We start from the raw sequence: 18,016 nt of genomic DNA on the forward strand, positions 1-18,016 counted from the left end.
CAAAATAACCGTGAGTTACACAGTTGTGTAATAACAAGGAGTGTAGGAATAACTCCAAAGTCTACAACACAGTGAGGGACTAATATTGTTACATTTTAAATGTAAGTTTTTCTTTTGTCTTACTATTGTAAATAATGATGACATTAAAATTAGTATTTTATGTAACATTTAGAATCAGATTATGTAGGCTTAATTCCATAAATAGGAGTGTGCCTCATAATACAAATAAAATATAATCCTTGGAATATTTGTCACAATATTACATGGTTCCATTTTAAAAAAAGTAACCACTTGAAATGAATGAATCCAATAAGGGTGATCACTATAACTGCTTTTAGTGGAAGAGGTTCAGCTTACATTAGGAAGAAAAATACAATATTAACCCGTACATTTTGCACGTGCTTGATGTTGTCTAAAGATACTGAGGAAGTATACAGACTTTCAAGATAAAATTTTTGTTGACCTAAAGCGTCCACTATATTTGAAGAAACAAGATTAAACACATAACAATTAAAGGTACAAAGTCAACTGTACTGAAAGCCTGACACCATTGATCTCACTGAGAAACCTCCAAGGACAGTGGATAAGTGAAAGTTCAGAGTGATTTGGTGAATTATAGGGAAGAGGAATTTGGTTGAATAGGTAGATTAAAAAAAAGAGCTTGCAAAGAGGAAATCATGCAGAAGACAAATAAATGTAGTGTGCTATGGTTGGGAAGGGGGTATTGTGCAGCAAATGACCAAATTAAAGATTATTTTAAAATTTTTGTTAGAATTTACCTTGATGTATTGGAAAGGAGCAATTGTAGATTTTGAGCAGTGTAATGATTTGATTTTAAAGGGGGTGGTGACTTCTCTAAAGAAGACATCCGGATGGCCAACAGGCACATGAAAAGATGTTCAACGTCGCTCCTTATCAGGGAAATACAAATCAAAACCACACTCAGATACCACCTCACGCCAGTCAGAGTGGCCAAAATGAAGAAATCAGGAGACTATAGATGCTGGAGAGGATGTGGAGAAACAGGAACCCTCTTGCACTGTTGGTGGGAATGCAAATTGGTGCAGCCGCTCTGGAAAGCAGTGTGGAGGTTCCTCAGAAAATTAAAAATAGACCTACCCTATGACCCAGCAATAGCACTGCTAGGAATTTATCCAAGGGATACAGGAGTACTGATGCATAGGGGCACCTGTACCCCAATGTTTATAGCGGCACTCTCAACAATAGCCAAATTATGGAAAGAGCCTAAATGTCCATCAACTGATGAATGGATAAAGAAATTGTGGTTTATATACACAATGGAATACTACGTGGCAATGAGAAAAAATGAAATATGGCCTTTTGTAGCAACATGGATGGAACTGGAGAGTGTGATGCTAAGTGAAATAAGCCATACAGAGAAAGACAGATACCATATGGTTTCACTCTTATGTGGATCCTGAGAAACATAACAGAAACCCATGGGGGAGGGGAAGGGAAAAAAAAAAAAAAAAAAAAGAGGTTAGAGTGGGAGAGAGCCAAAGCATTAGAGACTGTTAAAAACTGAGAACAAACTGAGGGTTGATGGGGGGTGGGAGGGAGGGCAGGGTGGGTGATGGGTATTGAGGAGGGCACCTTTTGGGATGAGCACTAGGTGTTGTATGGAAACCAATTTGACAGTAAATTTCATATATTAAAAAATAAAATAAAATAAAATAAAATAAAATAAAATAAAATAAAATAAAAAAAAAAGGGGGTGGTGAGGCACCTGGCTGGCTCTGTTGGTAGAGCATGCAACTCTTGATCTTGGGATCATGAGTTCAAGTCCCACATTGGGTGCAGACATTATTTAAAAATTAAAAAGAAAAATTAATTAAAAACTAAAAACAAAGGGGATGGAAAGGGGAACTAGGGAAACTTTGTCAGTGTTAGTAGATTGGAAGGAATCTTGAACAGAAGCTAAAATGTTGCCCAGTCTGCATAAGTATTAAGGTTTAGACAATCTGGGATAGAATCTTACTATTACACTGGAGGTATAAACATTCTTGATTAGTTTGTTTTTATTTTAGAGATGAGAAAACATTTTTAGATGTAAAATTACTTGCCCAAAATCACATGGAGTGAATAGGGTTGGGAGTAAGTGGGAGGAAAAAATGGAATTGGTAAGTACCAGGAAGGTGAAAGGTAGAAAAACCAGAGTATCTGTGGTTTAGAACTTTGTATCCAGCCCAGGGGTCTCTTTTGCAAAGTCACTAAGGTCCACAAACTTTGACTTGTCTTCCTGGTGTTGTGGAGGTATGAGAGGAGACAGTCCTTACAACCAGGTCCAGGTTTTGAGTCCTATTCTCCACAAAATTTCCTCCCTTTTTAGAAAACATGTTGGTTTTTTTTGTTTTTTGTTTTTTTTCCATGATAAGCCTTTCATTTTTCTCACAGGCCCAAGAAAACCGATCTCAGTAGACTGAAGCTCTGCCTGGAATATTTCTGGTTGTTCATGAGGAGGTAGGAGGGGATTAAGGTGGTGAGGTGGGGAGTAGTACTTTTTCCTTGAGCTCAAAGCTACTGAGGTACCTGGGGAGGATCAGAAGAATATATCATTCTCTAACTTGGTCTTTCTCTAGTTTTCAATTCGTAGAAACATAGGCCCCCTTTGTATGCAGTTTTCTATTCCTCTTTCAAACAAATTTTGAAAAGAAATATTTCTTCTGTGTCAACAGGATACATGCTAAGTGCAGTACTCTGATAGTGACTGCAAAGGAAGTGAAATGGAAATTATAGTTTACAGTGTGAAATGGATGGGCGCGAGGCTTTTATCTTAATGTAAGCATATCCATAAATATAGCCTGAATTGAATTAAGGGTATACTAATGATGCAATCTTTACAGGAAGTTTCATCTAAAATATATGGAGCTATGAAGTTAGTGGCTTGCTTGAACTTAGTTGATAGCCATCAACTAATCTCAGGTTTAAGTCATTTATTTACAGCCAATAAACATTCTTCCTGGGTTTGTTTTAATCTAATATTAATATTTTTTTTGTAGTCTAGGTTTTCATTTTACTTTGCTCATTACTGTTGCAAAGATTTAAACATTCCAAAGAACTCATACCCCAGAAACATGACCATCTAAAGGAAAAAAAAAAAAAAAATGTTAGCTTCAATTAGTCTATCCTTTCTTTAAAGGAGACCTCAACTCTTTGCGTTTATTGAGAGGCTCAAAGACTCAGCTGGAGTTCAGACACCTTTTTTAGGATCAATCTGATCACTTTATAGCCACAACCTGTGTAAATTTTTTCTTCAACATGCAGCAAAATAAACTCCTGTACTGGATAGCAGAAGGTAGGGGGAGGGGATGGTTCCTGTGAGAAAATGCAAGGAGAGGGAGAGGAGCCCTAGTTATTACTACATAAACTTTTATGAAAGAAAATATTGTTGTAAAATCCACTGGAAAAAGTCACTCCCAAAACAAAAAATGTTAAACTGTTTTTCTTTTTCTTTCAAAATATATATTATGCTGGAAGTCAGCCAGCCACAGTTAACAGTAATATGTTCAGTTTTCCACAGAACACATACCTAATGACCCAAGGGCTTGGCATCAGTATCTCCAGTCTTGTAAATGAACATTCAAATTCTCTCACCTTACTAGTAAAACCTCCTCTGGTGATATCTTTGGCCTCTAAAGTATTTCTTAAAGAATCAATTTTTACTTCTCTTCCAGGACCAAATACCAAGACAGAGCTGGGTAATTGGTTACTTAAAATAGTCAAGATGACATGGGCTCATTCAGGCCCCCAAATATATATATGTAACAGAAGGTTTGGATAAATGGATGTACTTCATTGTGCTTTCTGGTTAAAAGTGTTGATTCTAACTGCCCTGACACAGATAAAGAGCAGTTCACTAGCAGTTTTATCTTGTGGGGAAGGATATTATTTTAAGAAAGCATTTTTTATAATATTGTATGAAAATGAAGAGATGTACATTCTTTTAATCTGTAAATGGGATATTAATCAATTTTCTACTTACCTTTTCACGTAGTTAAACAGATTAGTACTTACTGGTGATTTCCTAAATGTAGTGAAATATCAGGGTAAATATGTCTGAAATAAAGTTATTTTATGTTACCTGTGTCTTTTGAATTTGTCAGAACTTTTGTCAGAAGTTGCCTTTCCAACTGACCCTCTCATGAATACCTTGATTCAAATATCTCACTGACCTTTCCCAGTTAAGAGTTAACAAAGTTGATGTTAACCAGCTATTCATTCTTCACACTGGTGTCTTTAGTTTTGTTTAGCTAACACTAAACAGTCATTAGTTATTACCTCAGCAAAGTCACTTTCTTCAGGGCCTTGCCCTTCTTCACCCTCCAGAACACCCCTAGAAACGGTCCTGCACATAGGCAACCCTTGACCCTCTTGTGCCAATCCAACTCTTAGGGCCTTCCACCCATCTCCCATTGGAATCTGGATGGATCTGCTATGTTCCCCATTGTTTTTGTAAAGGATTTACTGTCTCTGTTTATTTAACTGCATGACTTGAATTATTTTTCATTTTATTTACTTTATCTTAAATTGTAAATTTTTAAGAATCAAAGCATTAACAAGTAAGTGAAGAAATTATTTCAGAGAAGATAATCTTCCTGAATTTCAATCAGTGTCTTCTCCCTTCTTTAGGTACTTGATCCTCTAGAGATGAGTAGCTATAAGTTGGCTCAGGCTCAGTTACTGCAGTGGAGTCTGCATGCCTACATGCCTGGAATCTCACCATCTTCACTACAGCCTCACCTACAGGCCCATTCTCCTGTTTCACCTACCCCAGCCTCCTCCAGGACAGAACAGATCATGAAGTGAGGGGGCACAGAGGATAGTGGAGGTTCTTTCCTGTTTCTAACTAAAGATGATTCTTTTCATGCATTTATTATGTGTTTTAACATTCTGGGTGTTATTTCAATTGGTGACCCCCACTTTCTTATCATTTTTGTACCTGTAATGAACTACTTAACAAATATATTACTATAATGATAGGAATAAATTTTCTTTTCCTTACCAGCAAAATGATTGTTTCCATAGACGTTTTTGCTGCATTGTGCATGAAACGGTACAAAATATACCACCTTGATTTCTCATCTTCTCAAAGAGTTCTGTACTCCCTGGGAGCTTAGTAAGTGTGCTATTGCACTGAGTCTTTCCTTTTTACCATTGGGTGATAAGTTTTGATCACTAAATATATCAGTTGGATGGCATTTCTCACACATCTGAGTAGCATTCTAACAGGATTTGTAAAAACATCATTTTGGTTTTCACTGTAGTCCTCTACCCTTGTTTTAATACCTAAGTTTTGCTTTTGGCATATGCCTACAGTTGGCTGAGGTTGACAGTGAAATCTAACATGTGAACTGTAGAATCTGTACTAAATAGACAGGGGTATCTTAGGTTTTCCCACCTCCCTCATATACTTTCTACATTAAAGACATAAAAGGGTGAGAAACCCCTGAGTAGTTAAACTGTCTTACAGTAACACTCTAGAGTGAGAAGTCTTTATGGATGGGCAAGGAATAAATGCTTAGCAGAGGATTTGGAAAACTTCTGTTGAAGCATTGGGCCTGATCAGAAAGAAGAAACTATACTATCCAACTAGAATTCTTTTTTCATTTTTTAAAATATAACTCAGTAAATATCATGATATTTTTACAAAGTTATCTTTGCAAAGCCGTTTTGGAGTTCTCTAAGCAGACCCTCAGTTTGTCTTTAGAAAAATCTTGTGGAAGTTGAAAGTTAATTTTCTTAACAAATTCTTACCTTTCATTTTAGTTAGCATTAATAATGAGTATCTTTGGGCTTTTTTGTTTTGTTTTATTTTGTTTGTTTTTGGATTTTTATTGTGTGTGTGTGTGTGTGTGTGTGTGTGTGATGAGTATCTTTGAACTCACCATATTAATTTGTGTTTCTCATATTGTTGAAAGGATATGAAGTTTACTATGGTTATTAGAAGTGATCTGTTTGAAGACCAGTCCAGCTTTTAGGAAATAAGTGTAAGAGTTTTCAGAAAGCTATAAAGTGTGTGATAATATTTGTGGCCATTTGTAATATAGCTACAGAATCATAAATGTTAGATCTGAAAGAAAGCATTCAGCTCAATCCCCTAATTTTCTAGATGAGGACTGTGAGCCCAGAGAAGACATGACTTCTTCAAAGTTATACAGGTAACAAATATCAAATCCTAGATTTTACTAATACAAAATTCAGTATTCTTTCCATCACAATACACAACCAAAATATTTTTATGTACTACTAAAGATAAGCCCATAAAAAGTCTATTTATTGACCAAAATCTCGGCATCGACCAGTTTTACATTATCAGATTCGCTCCTTTGAGAATTCCTGGCTCTCTAATGGGAACCTTATATGTTTTGGTTTCCAATTCAGTATCACACTGAAAGTACTTTCATTCATTTATACTTTGTGTCCAATAAATGTATAATTTTTTTTTTATCTACAAACCATCTAGCTTCTCTTTTAAATTATAAGCTCATGAATGGCAAAGATGCTGATGATTTCCTATTTGGTGCAGCCCATGTAAAGTAAAGTACACTTTGGAACCCTAAATAAGTGTCTTAACATGTAGTGCTACTTCTTTCACATCCTTTTTTATAATAATATCTTTTCACAGTGGGGCAGCCCCATGTCTCTGTCGTATGTGACATATATTCCCTGTGGACATTTACTAAGTAATAGTCATTATGATAAGACTTATTGTGACAGCACCATTTCCTCTGTTTCCTTTTATTAAGCCCACCCTTCTACCATCTAGCTGAAGAAGCCTATTGCATGGAAAACATTTTACTTTTATTTTGTCGTTAAAGGACTGTTTTCAGTTAATCATGCAACACAACATAGTTATGGAATCTGGAAATGGGAGAGCAATCTCTTGTGCCAACTCCGAAAAAGTATTTTAAATAAAAGTAAAGTAGTCCTTAACAAGTCTTCAATAAACTATCATAGGTTATAGCCATTAAAATCAGTTCTTTTATATGTGTTATGAATCCTAATTATTGCAATGGAATCTCATGACATGTTTACGTCTCCTGTGGAAAGACTATTTAACCTTGTCGTGAGTGGTATGGGAAATAGAGAAAGAATCTGTTAAGGTATGTTAGTAACTACCTATATTCTATTGAAAAAAATATATATTTTTGCTTCTTCTGAAATTTTAATAGAAAGAATTACCACGAAATAAAAGGAAGTGAATGATATCAGAATTCATTAAACTCAATCTTGGGAATGATTTTCCTTGAAGAGTCAAAACAAAAACAAACATTCCTAGGCAAGCCAAAAGACAGTACCAAGGTTTTATTTGCCACTACCCATCATAAGTGACAATAACATGGGTGATGGGGGAAAAAAAAAAAAAAGAAAAACAACTTTTAAACTTGGCTCCCAGAGAGATGCCCCTGAATTCAAATAGCATAATCTGGTCCCTGGCTATATCCATACTCTTTATAGCACTTCTTTACCAAAGAAGAATTTAGATTATACTAATTCTGAACTGAAAGTCCTGAGCTGGAAATTTCTTTGTTACTAAGGTAATTTCTTTGACAAATAACCTTCTTGATTTTATACCAGGGGACAGCACATTTGAAGATGGAGGACCAAAAGAAATACCCAAGTCGGAAAGCTGCACACCATTCAGGCAGAATCTGGTTGGAGAGGAAAACTGGTCTCATGATTAGCGAGCTTCCCCAGCTAGCCTGTAGGTGGGTGTGTTTAACAGAAGGAAGCAATGGGAACCCGCCTGTCAGCCAGCCTTTAGAGCTAATTAGCTCAGCATACAACAAAGATAAGTGAGCCTGGGAGGAGGGCCCCCTGAGGGGTCTTTAGATTCTGGGAAATGTCTGATTGGCAGATGTTAAAAGGGATTCTTTGGTAATCCTGTGCATCAATGAGCTGCACAAATTCAGTCCAGGACTGCAAGAATTCAGGCATGAGGACACTGTGCAGCAGGCTCACACAGGCAGACCCAAGATGGACACAACCTTGGAATCCCTGAGACACATCATTGCCCAAGTCTTGCCTCACAGAGACCCGGCTCTAGTCTTCAAAGACTGTAAGTACTGAAGGGGAAAAAGTTTTCTGAAAATAGTCCTAAACGTCTAGTCACATCCTATTTAAGTATGATTTCTCCTAAATCTCTGTAGTCGTGTGCTGTGGTCTAAGTGATATTTAACTTGTTCCTGACTTCAGTCAGGAGAATGATTTCATTTCACCTACGGGTATTAGTTGCTGGGTTATTTTGTCAGTGATACATCTTGCTAACTGTTTGGAAGTCTTTCCTAAAATATAAGCCTTGCCTAAGACTTAATGAACTCTTCCAGATGCTTTTTTAAATAAAACACGGCTGATTGCTAATGAGATTAAAACTAAAAATAACTTAGAAATGATAAATACTCTATATTTGTTAACCTGTTTCACCTTCCATAACATGTTAACTGTGTTAAGTCAAATATTGTGTTTGTCTGAAAATTTTTATTGCAAACAAACAACAATAAATCACCAGTGAGCTCTTAAATTTTGGTAACAAATTATAACACTTTAGTTAAAAGGCCAATAAAATTAGCCTTCCCATATCTGCAATGTCCCTATCCCCCCAAAATCTAAACAGCTATGGCAAAGTTATTTCAAAATCTTTTTTAATGATTATGAAAAATAATTCAATCAAGCTTCCCAATTCTAGCAATACTATTATACCATTTGTCATGTAACTTAGTTTCTGGAACCAATTTGATTTCCTGCTGCTGCAAAACAGACTATCTTCATGTTGTATCTTATCTACAGTGAGTTTCATATTACAAAGGGCTTCTGAAATAGAATTTTGCTATGGAACTGCCCAAAAGGTAAAATGCATATGGAATTTTTTTTTTTCTTCAATAAGTTACAGCTTTCTTTGTGAATCTTGTTATGTTTGTCTCCATCAAAACATCAATGCTTTGGATTTTTGCTCTCTGATTGCTGAATAATGTTAGTTTCCAGATGTCCTTTTAGTTTATATTTCTCATATGTGTGATGAAGAAAAAGAAATGTTGGGCCATTTTATCCTATAAAATTTTCTTCTTAGAAATAAAATTGTAACCAGTATGCCCTTTAATGCATAGTGGAAGCCCTTTATTTCCTTCCTCTCTACCTTCCTACCTTTCTTCCTTCTGTCTTTTTTTTTTTTTTTTAATATTTTCTTCAAGCATATGTCAATAGCTATGCTAGACTAATGAAAATCACTCCCTCCCCCAGTCTAGCCTGGAGTCTATTCAGGTTTGGTGTGTTTCTTTAAGTGAAAAGGGAAGGAAAGAATGTCTTTCTCTTACAATAGCACTGAATTCACTAGTGAAGGGTAAAAGGGCCCTTGACCTGCTCAAAGCTTTGGATAAATTGTATAGAGCCAGGGGTCTTATACTGTGGATTTGGAGAATGGAAGCAGAAAAAAAAAAAATAAAATAAAATAAAAGAAAGAAAGAAAGAAAGAAAGAAAGAAAGAAAGAAAGAAAAAAAGAAAGAAAAAGAAATAGAGGAGCAATTTTTCACCAAATTTCTTGTCAATTCAAGAAGTTTACTCTGAAATTATATGGTCTACTTTTTAAGTTGAACTAAATCCCAGGAATTGTTTACAGTTTAGCCAAGAGAATAAAATAGAAAAAGGGTTAAAATAAAATATGCATTATGTTCTGTCATTCAGACCTTTGCAGGAACTCTTTTCTATAGAAAAATAAAGAAGTGTCCAATTTTATATATTTCATTCTTTAACATAGAACCTAAATTTGATCAGATAGCATTGCCTGTTTACCCTGGAATAAGCTGTACTCTGCAACTGCTCGCATGGCTTAATAGGTGTGAGTATTAAACTGCTGATCCTCTCCCTTCAGGTGTTTCTAATCTGAAAAATGACTGAATGAAAGTAAGCCAAATGGCAAATTTCTGTGCCAGCGGTTTTTTATAACATTGAAACATCCAACCACTTACCATCCTCATGGAATAAATGGGAACAGGCTTACACACTTTCTGGAGCAGGACATCAAAAGTCTGCCTGGGGGTTATGCCATGCCTTGGCAACCTATCACGCACGTGCCAGAGTTTAGCACGTGGACTCATTTTCTTTGGCACACCCAAAAACTGCTGCCACCACACTCATCTTTTACACAGCTTGTAAAAAGCTGCCATCAGCCTTGAACAGCAGGTTCTGAGCAGCCTCCTCTCCTCCTAGTCACTCCTGGCCCCCTTTCCCCCAACCCAGTCCAGTCTCTTCCTGCTATAAGGAAAGGGCTAAGCACTTGGGCACATCACTGCCAAATCCTTAAGAAAAATTGCTACCTTGCTTTCCTGCAAGATGAAAAGCCAATCCAAGAATTTTTAAAACCCAGAACAGTTGAACAAAGGAGCATTAAAACACACACACACACACACACACACACACACACACACACATACACACACACCACATACTCTAAAAATGTTTTTCTTAATTTCTCTTCTATAAATGCAAAGAAAGTTTTTTTTTTCTCTTCATTCTTCAGAAACACATAATACAAGGAATGTAAATGATCATTCGATTAATTTTATGCCTTCAGTGGCTTTTGGTTTGTTTAAAAACAAGCAATTGTAAATTGAATTTTCTCTTCAAGTTGGTCAGGAAAAGCACCCAGAGAATTTTCTGGTCTGAGATGGATACACATGGGGATAGTTATATTCATTTAAAGAAATATTATTTGGATGCTTTTCTTAGCATCCCAAGTGGCATTTTGCAATGAATTAAATCTCTCATTTGTTTTAGACAAGGTGTTCATCCAGCAATAGTTGCAATTTTTTTTAAATTTTCTTTCCTGGAAAGAAATGAATTCCATAACAATTTTTTTTCTGTTTCCCCCTATTTCACGTTTCAAATAAAAAACAATGCAAAGACATTTAAATAAGGTCAGCTCTCAATTTGAAATTTGCTCATCTAAGCTGACACTGGACTGTTCTCCACTACCTAAATGTCTCACATTTGTAACAAGTAGCACTAGGAATCTCTACACCACCATACAGAATCTCTTTGCTGAGAAATTAAGGCATATATCCATGTTGCCTTCCATTCTTGGCTTTGTGTAACATTCAGTTTCTTTTCATTTGTCATATGTCACAACCAAAGATGAGCTATCCTAAGAGCAGCCCTTGTCAGCTCTTTTGTGTGAGAGCTTACTATTTATTTACCACTGTTTGACAGTTCCTCATGTGCTTTCTCAAAGGAAATCCACATGATTTCAAGATGGCTGAACATTCAGATTCTTCTGAGTGTTAACTTTTCACATGACAATACCATAATATGTTTATCTGCCATCTTTGGGCTCTCTCTTTATCCATGCATAGTAATGCTAGGGTATCAAGTTCTCATCATGTGATGACAGGCACTATGCTAGGAACGTTTATTCACAACAAACCAGTAATGTAGGTACTATTGTTAATTATAGATGAGGGAACTGAGTCTCATGAAGTTAAGGTGACTTGCCCAAGGTCATACTGTTAAATGAGTGATACAGCCAGAATTCAAGTACTGTATTCCAATTCCTCACCTTTAGCCACTACAAAACTACAAGACAACTATTGGCTCCCAGAGGTGTTATATAACCATGTCATTTGTGCTGTTATAGGAAAACGAGGGAGGGGACAGGGAGGAGGATTGAAATGACCTCTTTTGGAAGTATGGAGGGAACCCACTAAATAGGCACATCTGAACAGGAATATGACAGGAGGGTCAGAGGGGAAGGGCATGTTTGATGAGAAAGAACAGCTTGTCCATAGAAGCTAAGGCAATACAAGAACAAGGCATTAGGGGAGGTGGAGACAAGGTGGTAAAGGCAGGTGGAATGATGCAGAAGTGCAGGCAACAGGGAGTCTTCAGAGTTAGCAGTGATCCTAGATTAGTTATGCAACTTTATGGTTTTATGTTGCATTGGGAAAAATATTATATTGACATCTTTTGGAGGCACACTTCCTCATGCTAAGTTAGGGAGAATTTAACTTTTTCAATGGTGAAAATCCTTTTGCCTATTCAGGCAAGATGCAAGATGTGTGAATATAAACATGCCTGTAGTGAGAAATCACTTTGACTTAACTGAAAGCCCAAATCAAGGCAAACTTTATTAAAATAGATTGTTTAAAAAACTATCTTAGTTATCATTTAAGCCATGAGAATGTGTTAGTTTCCAGCATTGACTGATAAAGTGATGTTAGATTTCATTAATATGTTTTACGCCCAAATTTCATCGTGAAAAAATGAGACGTTTCCTTCCTAATCATTGCACAATTAGAAAATGTCTCACGTATTTGAGGTGCATTAACTTCCATTTGGGAAATGTTTTTCGGCATGAAAGGTTTTATTTATATCAGATAGGTGAATACTTCAAAAGGTTCATTTTTACCCTTTGAAAAAATTGGACCAGACTATAAAGTTATTAAAACCATGTTAGTAATCATGGTTCTGGCTGTATGCAACCCAAGAGAGCAAAAATTCTCAAGAGTAAAGTATTTTCTCTATCCCATGCTTTTTAGTGGAGTTATCTGAAATCTATAAATTTGATGATACATTTATGGGTTTTGCATTTCACAGAAAGAAATGGAGTAGGATGTAAGGGATGAAGGTCCTTATGCAGTAAAATCTCTACACATATTGCACTGCATTCCACCACAAAGTGTGCCTAAAAGAATATGGTTAAAAAAAAATCTCACTGCTCACTAGCTTATTTCAGATTAATGATTGAATCTTAATTACAATAATTTTAGCATCTAAACTGTGAAGCCTGTTGAAGCCTATTGAAATGCTAATTTTACTTTATTACAGGATACAACTAGAAACAATTATATAACTATACTAAGAAACAAATGCAGATTTTGGTTCAGCTATCAGTGGCATAAACACTGTTTCCTAACTCTTTTTTCAGTATATATACATTTGGTAGAATTTAAATACTAAAAGTATCAGCCCCAGAGGAAAACTTTTCAAAATGGGGAAAAAAAAAAAGTGGCTTCTTGATCACTTAATGGCCATCTGTCTTAATACATTTATTTCTTAATACATAAGTAAGATTTAACAAATCAAAACAAAATATGATCTATATCCATCCTGTGATCAAATCTAGAACTTCTTCATGGTCTGCTGTCTCATCTCAACATAGGTTTTTTTTTGTAGCAGTTAAGATTTGTTAGCCTGATCTCAACTTTAACAACTTCTGAAACTCATGTGTTAAGTTACAGCCCATAATAGGATACAGCTGCACAAGGGTGAGTTTCTAAGTCATGATTTTTCTGTTTAAATGATACGGTTTTACTGATTATGTGCTACAGATTGATTTAAGAAATGTAAGACAACTTTAGAAGCCTTTCATAAAAGAATCTTCTGTATTTAATACATTTCATATTGAAGTTTTAACCCCAAAGGCTCTTACTTCTTTGCCTCCATGTTCAAATGCTCATATACGTTTAGTCTGTCAAGGTAGTTAAAACAATCTTATTTTAAATTAAAAAGAAATAAAAAGATTTTTATTGAAAGTTTAATATTGACAATTGTCAATAACATTGACAAAATATTACACTCCCTGTAGTTCTCTATATTCTTTCTCTTGTGTTCATGGAATGCTATTTGAATTATGGTTTGGCTTTTTTTTTTTTTTTTCCTGCTGCGATGATAATCAGTTGATCCCTATTTTGATCTCATCCCATCAGGCAGCTGTGGGAACCCGTCATTTAGTCACCAGTCCTTTGACCCTTATGGCCTATATTATATAGTTTACATTTCTCTTGTGCAATATGAGTTGTAGCTTTGCTAGCATATTTTTGTCCACACCTAGGTTGGATGTCCCAGGAGGGCAAAGCCATACCTTGCACTTCCATGTGCTCTCCCACAGGGTCAGGCACCTAACAGGTGCACAAAAGACATTTTTGGTTGCTGATTGATTTGTTTTCTTCCTCACAAAAAGAGGAGAATATTTTTCCTATTGTCAGGTGTTCTCCTTTATTATAAAATAAACTGTACCTGAACCTTCTAAAACATCATACAGTGATACCTGAAACACAGCCTAATTGCATGCATGGCTAAACTGACAACCATATGAAATAGGATGGAGGAAAAAAGGACTCTGGAAATAAACACCCTCTTCAAACAACTTCCCCAGAGCACTGCCTGGGGTTGGTCATGGTAGAGCACCTCCAATCATTCCATATTCCACATTGGCACAATAACTTAGATTACCAATCCTTATATTCATCCTCAGGGTCTAACCTTAACCCTGGGTCACCAAAGGCCTTGCACCATGCTCTTTAGGGCCAAACTCTGTCTATGCCTCATACTTTACATAAACCCTAGTTAGACAGCTATTGCAGAGTTGTGAAAGGCTTTTTTTTTTTTTTAATGATTATTTACTTTTGAGAGAGAGAGGAGTGGAGAGGGGCAAGAGAAAGGGAGACACAGAATCGGAAGCAGGCTCCAGGCTCTGAGCGGTCAGCACAGAGTCTGATGGAGAGCTTGAACTAAGAGCCGTAAGATCATGACCAGAGCCAAATAACCAGCTGAGCCACCCAGATGCCCCGTGAAAGCATTCTTATAATGACTATATCTAGGAAAAGTACATTATACACCTAAAGCCACATATGCACAGATTGAGCATTTTAACTAAACAGAATTGGTCAGCAAAGCAACCAGTGTTTTTTTTTAAATCTTTGATTAGTTATCTAAAATTAATAGTCCTACAAAGTCTCTTAAATACAGTGTAATGTCAGTGCCTAATGGAACATGAGAAAGATATATACTTCCTGATTGATTAAATAGATTACATCAGGTTTTTATTCTATGTAGCTTTGTGATTAGATGACATCATCTGACCATGATGCACATATAAACCACACATGGGAACTCAGGCATGCTGCTGATGCTGTTTAATTCTGGTATACTTCATGATCTTTTATTTTATTTTAATTTGTCTTTGTGATTCCCTTTTGCTCCTTCATAGTCTTTCCCCTTTGCCTTCTTTAAAAAAATTACTCAGTACTTCCAAAGATATAAAAAATAAATGTAATTTACTTTAAAATTTTTTTAATGTTTATTTATTTTTGTTTAATTATTTTTGAGAAAGAGAGACAGAGTGTAAGTAGAGAGAGAGAGGGAAACACAGAATCTGAAGCAGGCTCCAGGCTCCAAGCTGTCACCACAGAGCCCAATGTGGGGCTTGAAGTCACAAACTATGAGATCATGACCTGAGCCGAAGTCAGATGCTTAACCAACTGAGCCACCCAGGTGCCCCCAAAATAAATGCCATTTAAATGTCTCCCCAAATCATATACAGTTCAGTAACTTTAAATTCTGAAGGTTGGGGCGCCTGGGTGGCTCAGTCGGTTGAGCAGCTGACTTCAGCTTGGGTCATGATCTCGCGGTCTATGAGTTCGAGCCCCGCGTCGGGCTCTGTGCTGACAGCTCAGAGCCTGAAGCCTGTTTCAGATTCTGTGTCTCCCTCTCTCTGACCCTCCCCTGTTCATGCTCTGTCTCTCCCTGTCTCAAAAATAAATAAAAGGTTAAAAAAAAATTTAAAAAAAAAATTCTGAAGGTCAAAATTAAGCCAAAAAGAATGAGATACTTTTTTTGTACATTTTGGACAATCTCCCAAGAGGTTAACTTTGTAAAACAACCCAAAGGATCATTTCAAGAAAAATGTTCAGGGAAGAGCATGGGGACCACAGCAGAAGAAAAGAAAAAGCCAACAAAAGGAGAAACAAACCAGCTTTCCAGCTGCTGAAGGAGCTAGGCACTGATTCAAGTGCATTCCTAAAAGAAAGTTCCTCTCCTGGGAACAAAGTAATACTCCAAGTTGTCTCAGTCCTGCTGTGTAGCTGTGGCTACCTTTGAAAGAGTGTCTACACATAAGAAAAAGGGGCCCAGGATTCCTACACGTTGTACCCAACCTGACACACAAGCTGTGCCAGCAAGATTCCCCTGGCCAGATCAAAACCCGGCAGAACCTGAGGATGGTTATAAATAATGAGACAACTAGGTCTGTTGGTCAGTGTCCTGGAGTTTACCAAGCCAAATGCAAGACCCAAAGGTATCCCATTTTACTACCCATTTGGCACGAATCATAAATTGGCATCACACCTTGAGCTTGCCCCTTAGATTATTTGGGGGATCTTTTTCTATTTGTCCTCAAAAAAACTAAGAAATCACATTTGGCAAGAGCAAGCTGTACGTGATTGAACTGCTAGAATAGAAAATACTAATTAACTTTATTTTAAAATATCACCTGCTAAGGCTAATTTAATTAAAGATTATATTAAAATATTGCATAACATAAATCCATCTGTTTAGAGGCAGAGAATCAATTTAAAAATATGTTAATCATCTTGAAAGCCTCTTAATGATTTATCCTTAAATGGTAGCCTTTCCAATTTGTCTTAAACTGTTTTTGGCAAGTGATATTTTACCCAGCTAGAATTTTTTCTCTGTAAGGCAGAAAAGAAATTGGTTCTTTTTTTCTGGTAGATTTATAACATACTTTTAAGATCCCTTTTTGCTAGAAAATGAATCTTTTCCACTTAGGACTTATCTCTTATTAGGTAGTTGAACTGGGCAACAAACTATAATGTTTCTATTTTCCTGAAGCATAAACAGTCATTAAGCATTAATTTTAAGTGAAAGTTAGCCCCTGTCATGTTTGCTAAAAGCAGTTGTATTGCCTTTAGCATCCATTATAAAGTGAATAATATGGACAAACATCTCTGTTTCCAGATTTTGAGATGTAGCATTTCATCCATTTATTTTCTGGCTATTATGAAGCTTTGTCTTTACCAGCAAATAGTATCAAAAGAGGCCTCCCTTTACCATTTCTGAACTTTTTGCATATTTTGGAAATAAATAGCACAATGTGTACAATTAGAGAATTTTCAGACTTGCAGACTTTTTTTTAGAATGTTTAATGATGTGGTTTCCAACCCAGGAACAATCAGTTTCAAAGATGCCACATGCACGCATATAATCATGCCTTTTTCTTTCTTCCATCACCTTCTCTAACCACAAATAATAGCTAATGCTCTAGTGCTTACTATGTGTGAGGCTCTATTCTGACATTTCCCACTTAAGCCTAACAGAAACTGTGTAGTAAGTACTGCATGTTACAGTTAGAACTGGAGTAGTTAAGTAGGTACCTTTGAGTGGTAAAGACAGGATTCAAACCCAGGCATTCTGACTCCAGGTTCCATGCTTTTAACTACTGAGTAAACTGCCTGCCAGTTGATAAAAGGTGGAGAGAGAAGACACAGTATACATTTTTTTGCGTTTGAACCAGTGTCTGTATTTGAGGATTCTTCTATAACACGCTCTATAATCCTTGGACATTTACATTCTATACATCTCAAAATGCCCATATGAAAACATAGATCATTTCTCCCTATTGGCATCTGCATCACACGCATCCAATCCGTGAAAATGACAAGCTCCAAATTTGTAGGATAAAAGCCCTCTGAGTGTCTGGTGATTGATGATCTTATCTGAAGGGGATTTGTGCTCCTTCCAGGCTGCAGAATGAGCCCTCTCTCGCCTGCCTCATCTCTTACCCACTTCTCATAGATTTTTATGCCTGAATTCCTCCCAGAAACCCTCTCTTTGGTTCACTCAGATGTACAAGAGCAGCCATACATTCTCTCCAAGTGTCTGTGCTTGTGTCTTCATGGATGGAGTCACCACAAGCAGCACAGCACCTTAGGCAAAGACAAAGGGCAAGGGACTCTGTGCTCCTGCCTTTCTCACCCACTTGGGTAAAGCTGGGGCACTAGGCCAGTGGGGTTCATTTCCAGTTATTAAAGGAAGCTAAGTCCTCTTACCCTGTCTCCTATCAAATCATACCCCTTTCCTAATGGCACCCTTTCCTATGCCCTCTTAAACAATTCCTTGGCTGACACATTATTTTTCTTACTCTGTTTGTCAAGCCATCCTTACTCCTTGGAGAGCACAGCTTCTTTCTCATCATGGTCTATATCT

The 18,016-nt window shown here is 36.6% G+C and overlaps 1 protein-coding gene across 3 annotated transcripts in view; it reads left to right on the plus strand.

Annotated features, from left to right (window-relative positions):
• The window catches only part of LIX1 (limb and CNS expressed 1), a 62,699-nt gene that overhangs the window by 2,913 nt on the left and 41,770 nt on the right, over window positions 1-18,016 (plus strand). Inside the window, exons 1-4 of one of the 3 annotated variants that reach the window (XM_078447760.2) lie at window positions 1,777-2,481; window positions 2,697-6,179; window positions 7,600-7,730; window positions 7,935-8,080. In XM_078447760.2, the coding sequence (XP_078303886.2) occupies window positions 7,618-7,730; window positions 7,935-8,080 (259 nt within the window). In that variant the 5' untranslated portion in view covers window positions 1,777-2,481; window positions 2,697-6,179; window positions 7,600-7,617. Of the gene's footprint in view, window positions 1-1,776; window positions 6,180-7,599; window positions 7,731-7,934; window positions 8,081-18,016 lie in introns of those variants that run through there. The other 2 variants (XM_078447743.2, XM_078447752.2) reach the window with 2 other exon arrangements.

Source organism: Panthera onca, chromosome A1, assembly GCF_046562875.1.
Source record: "Panthera onca isolate mPanOnc1 chromosome A1, mPanOnc1 haplotype 2, whole genome shotgun sequence".
NCBI classification, from domain to species: domain Eukaryota; kingdom Metazoa; phylum Chordata; class Mammalia; order Carnivora; family Felidae; genus Panthera; species Panthera onca.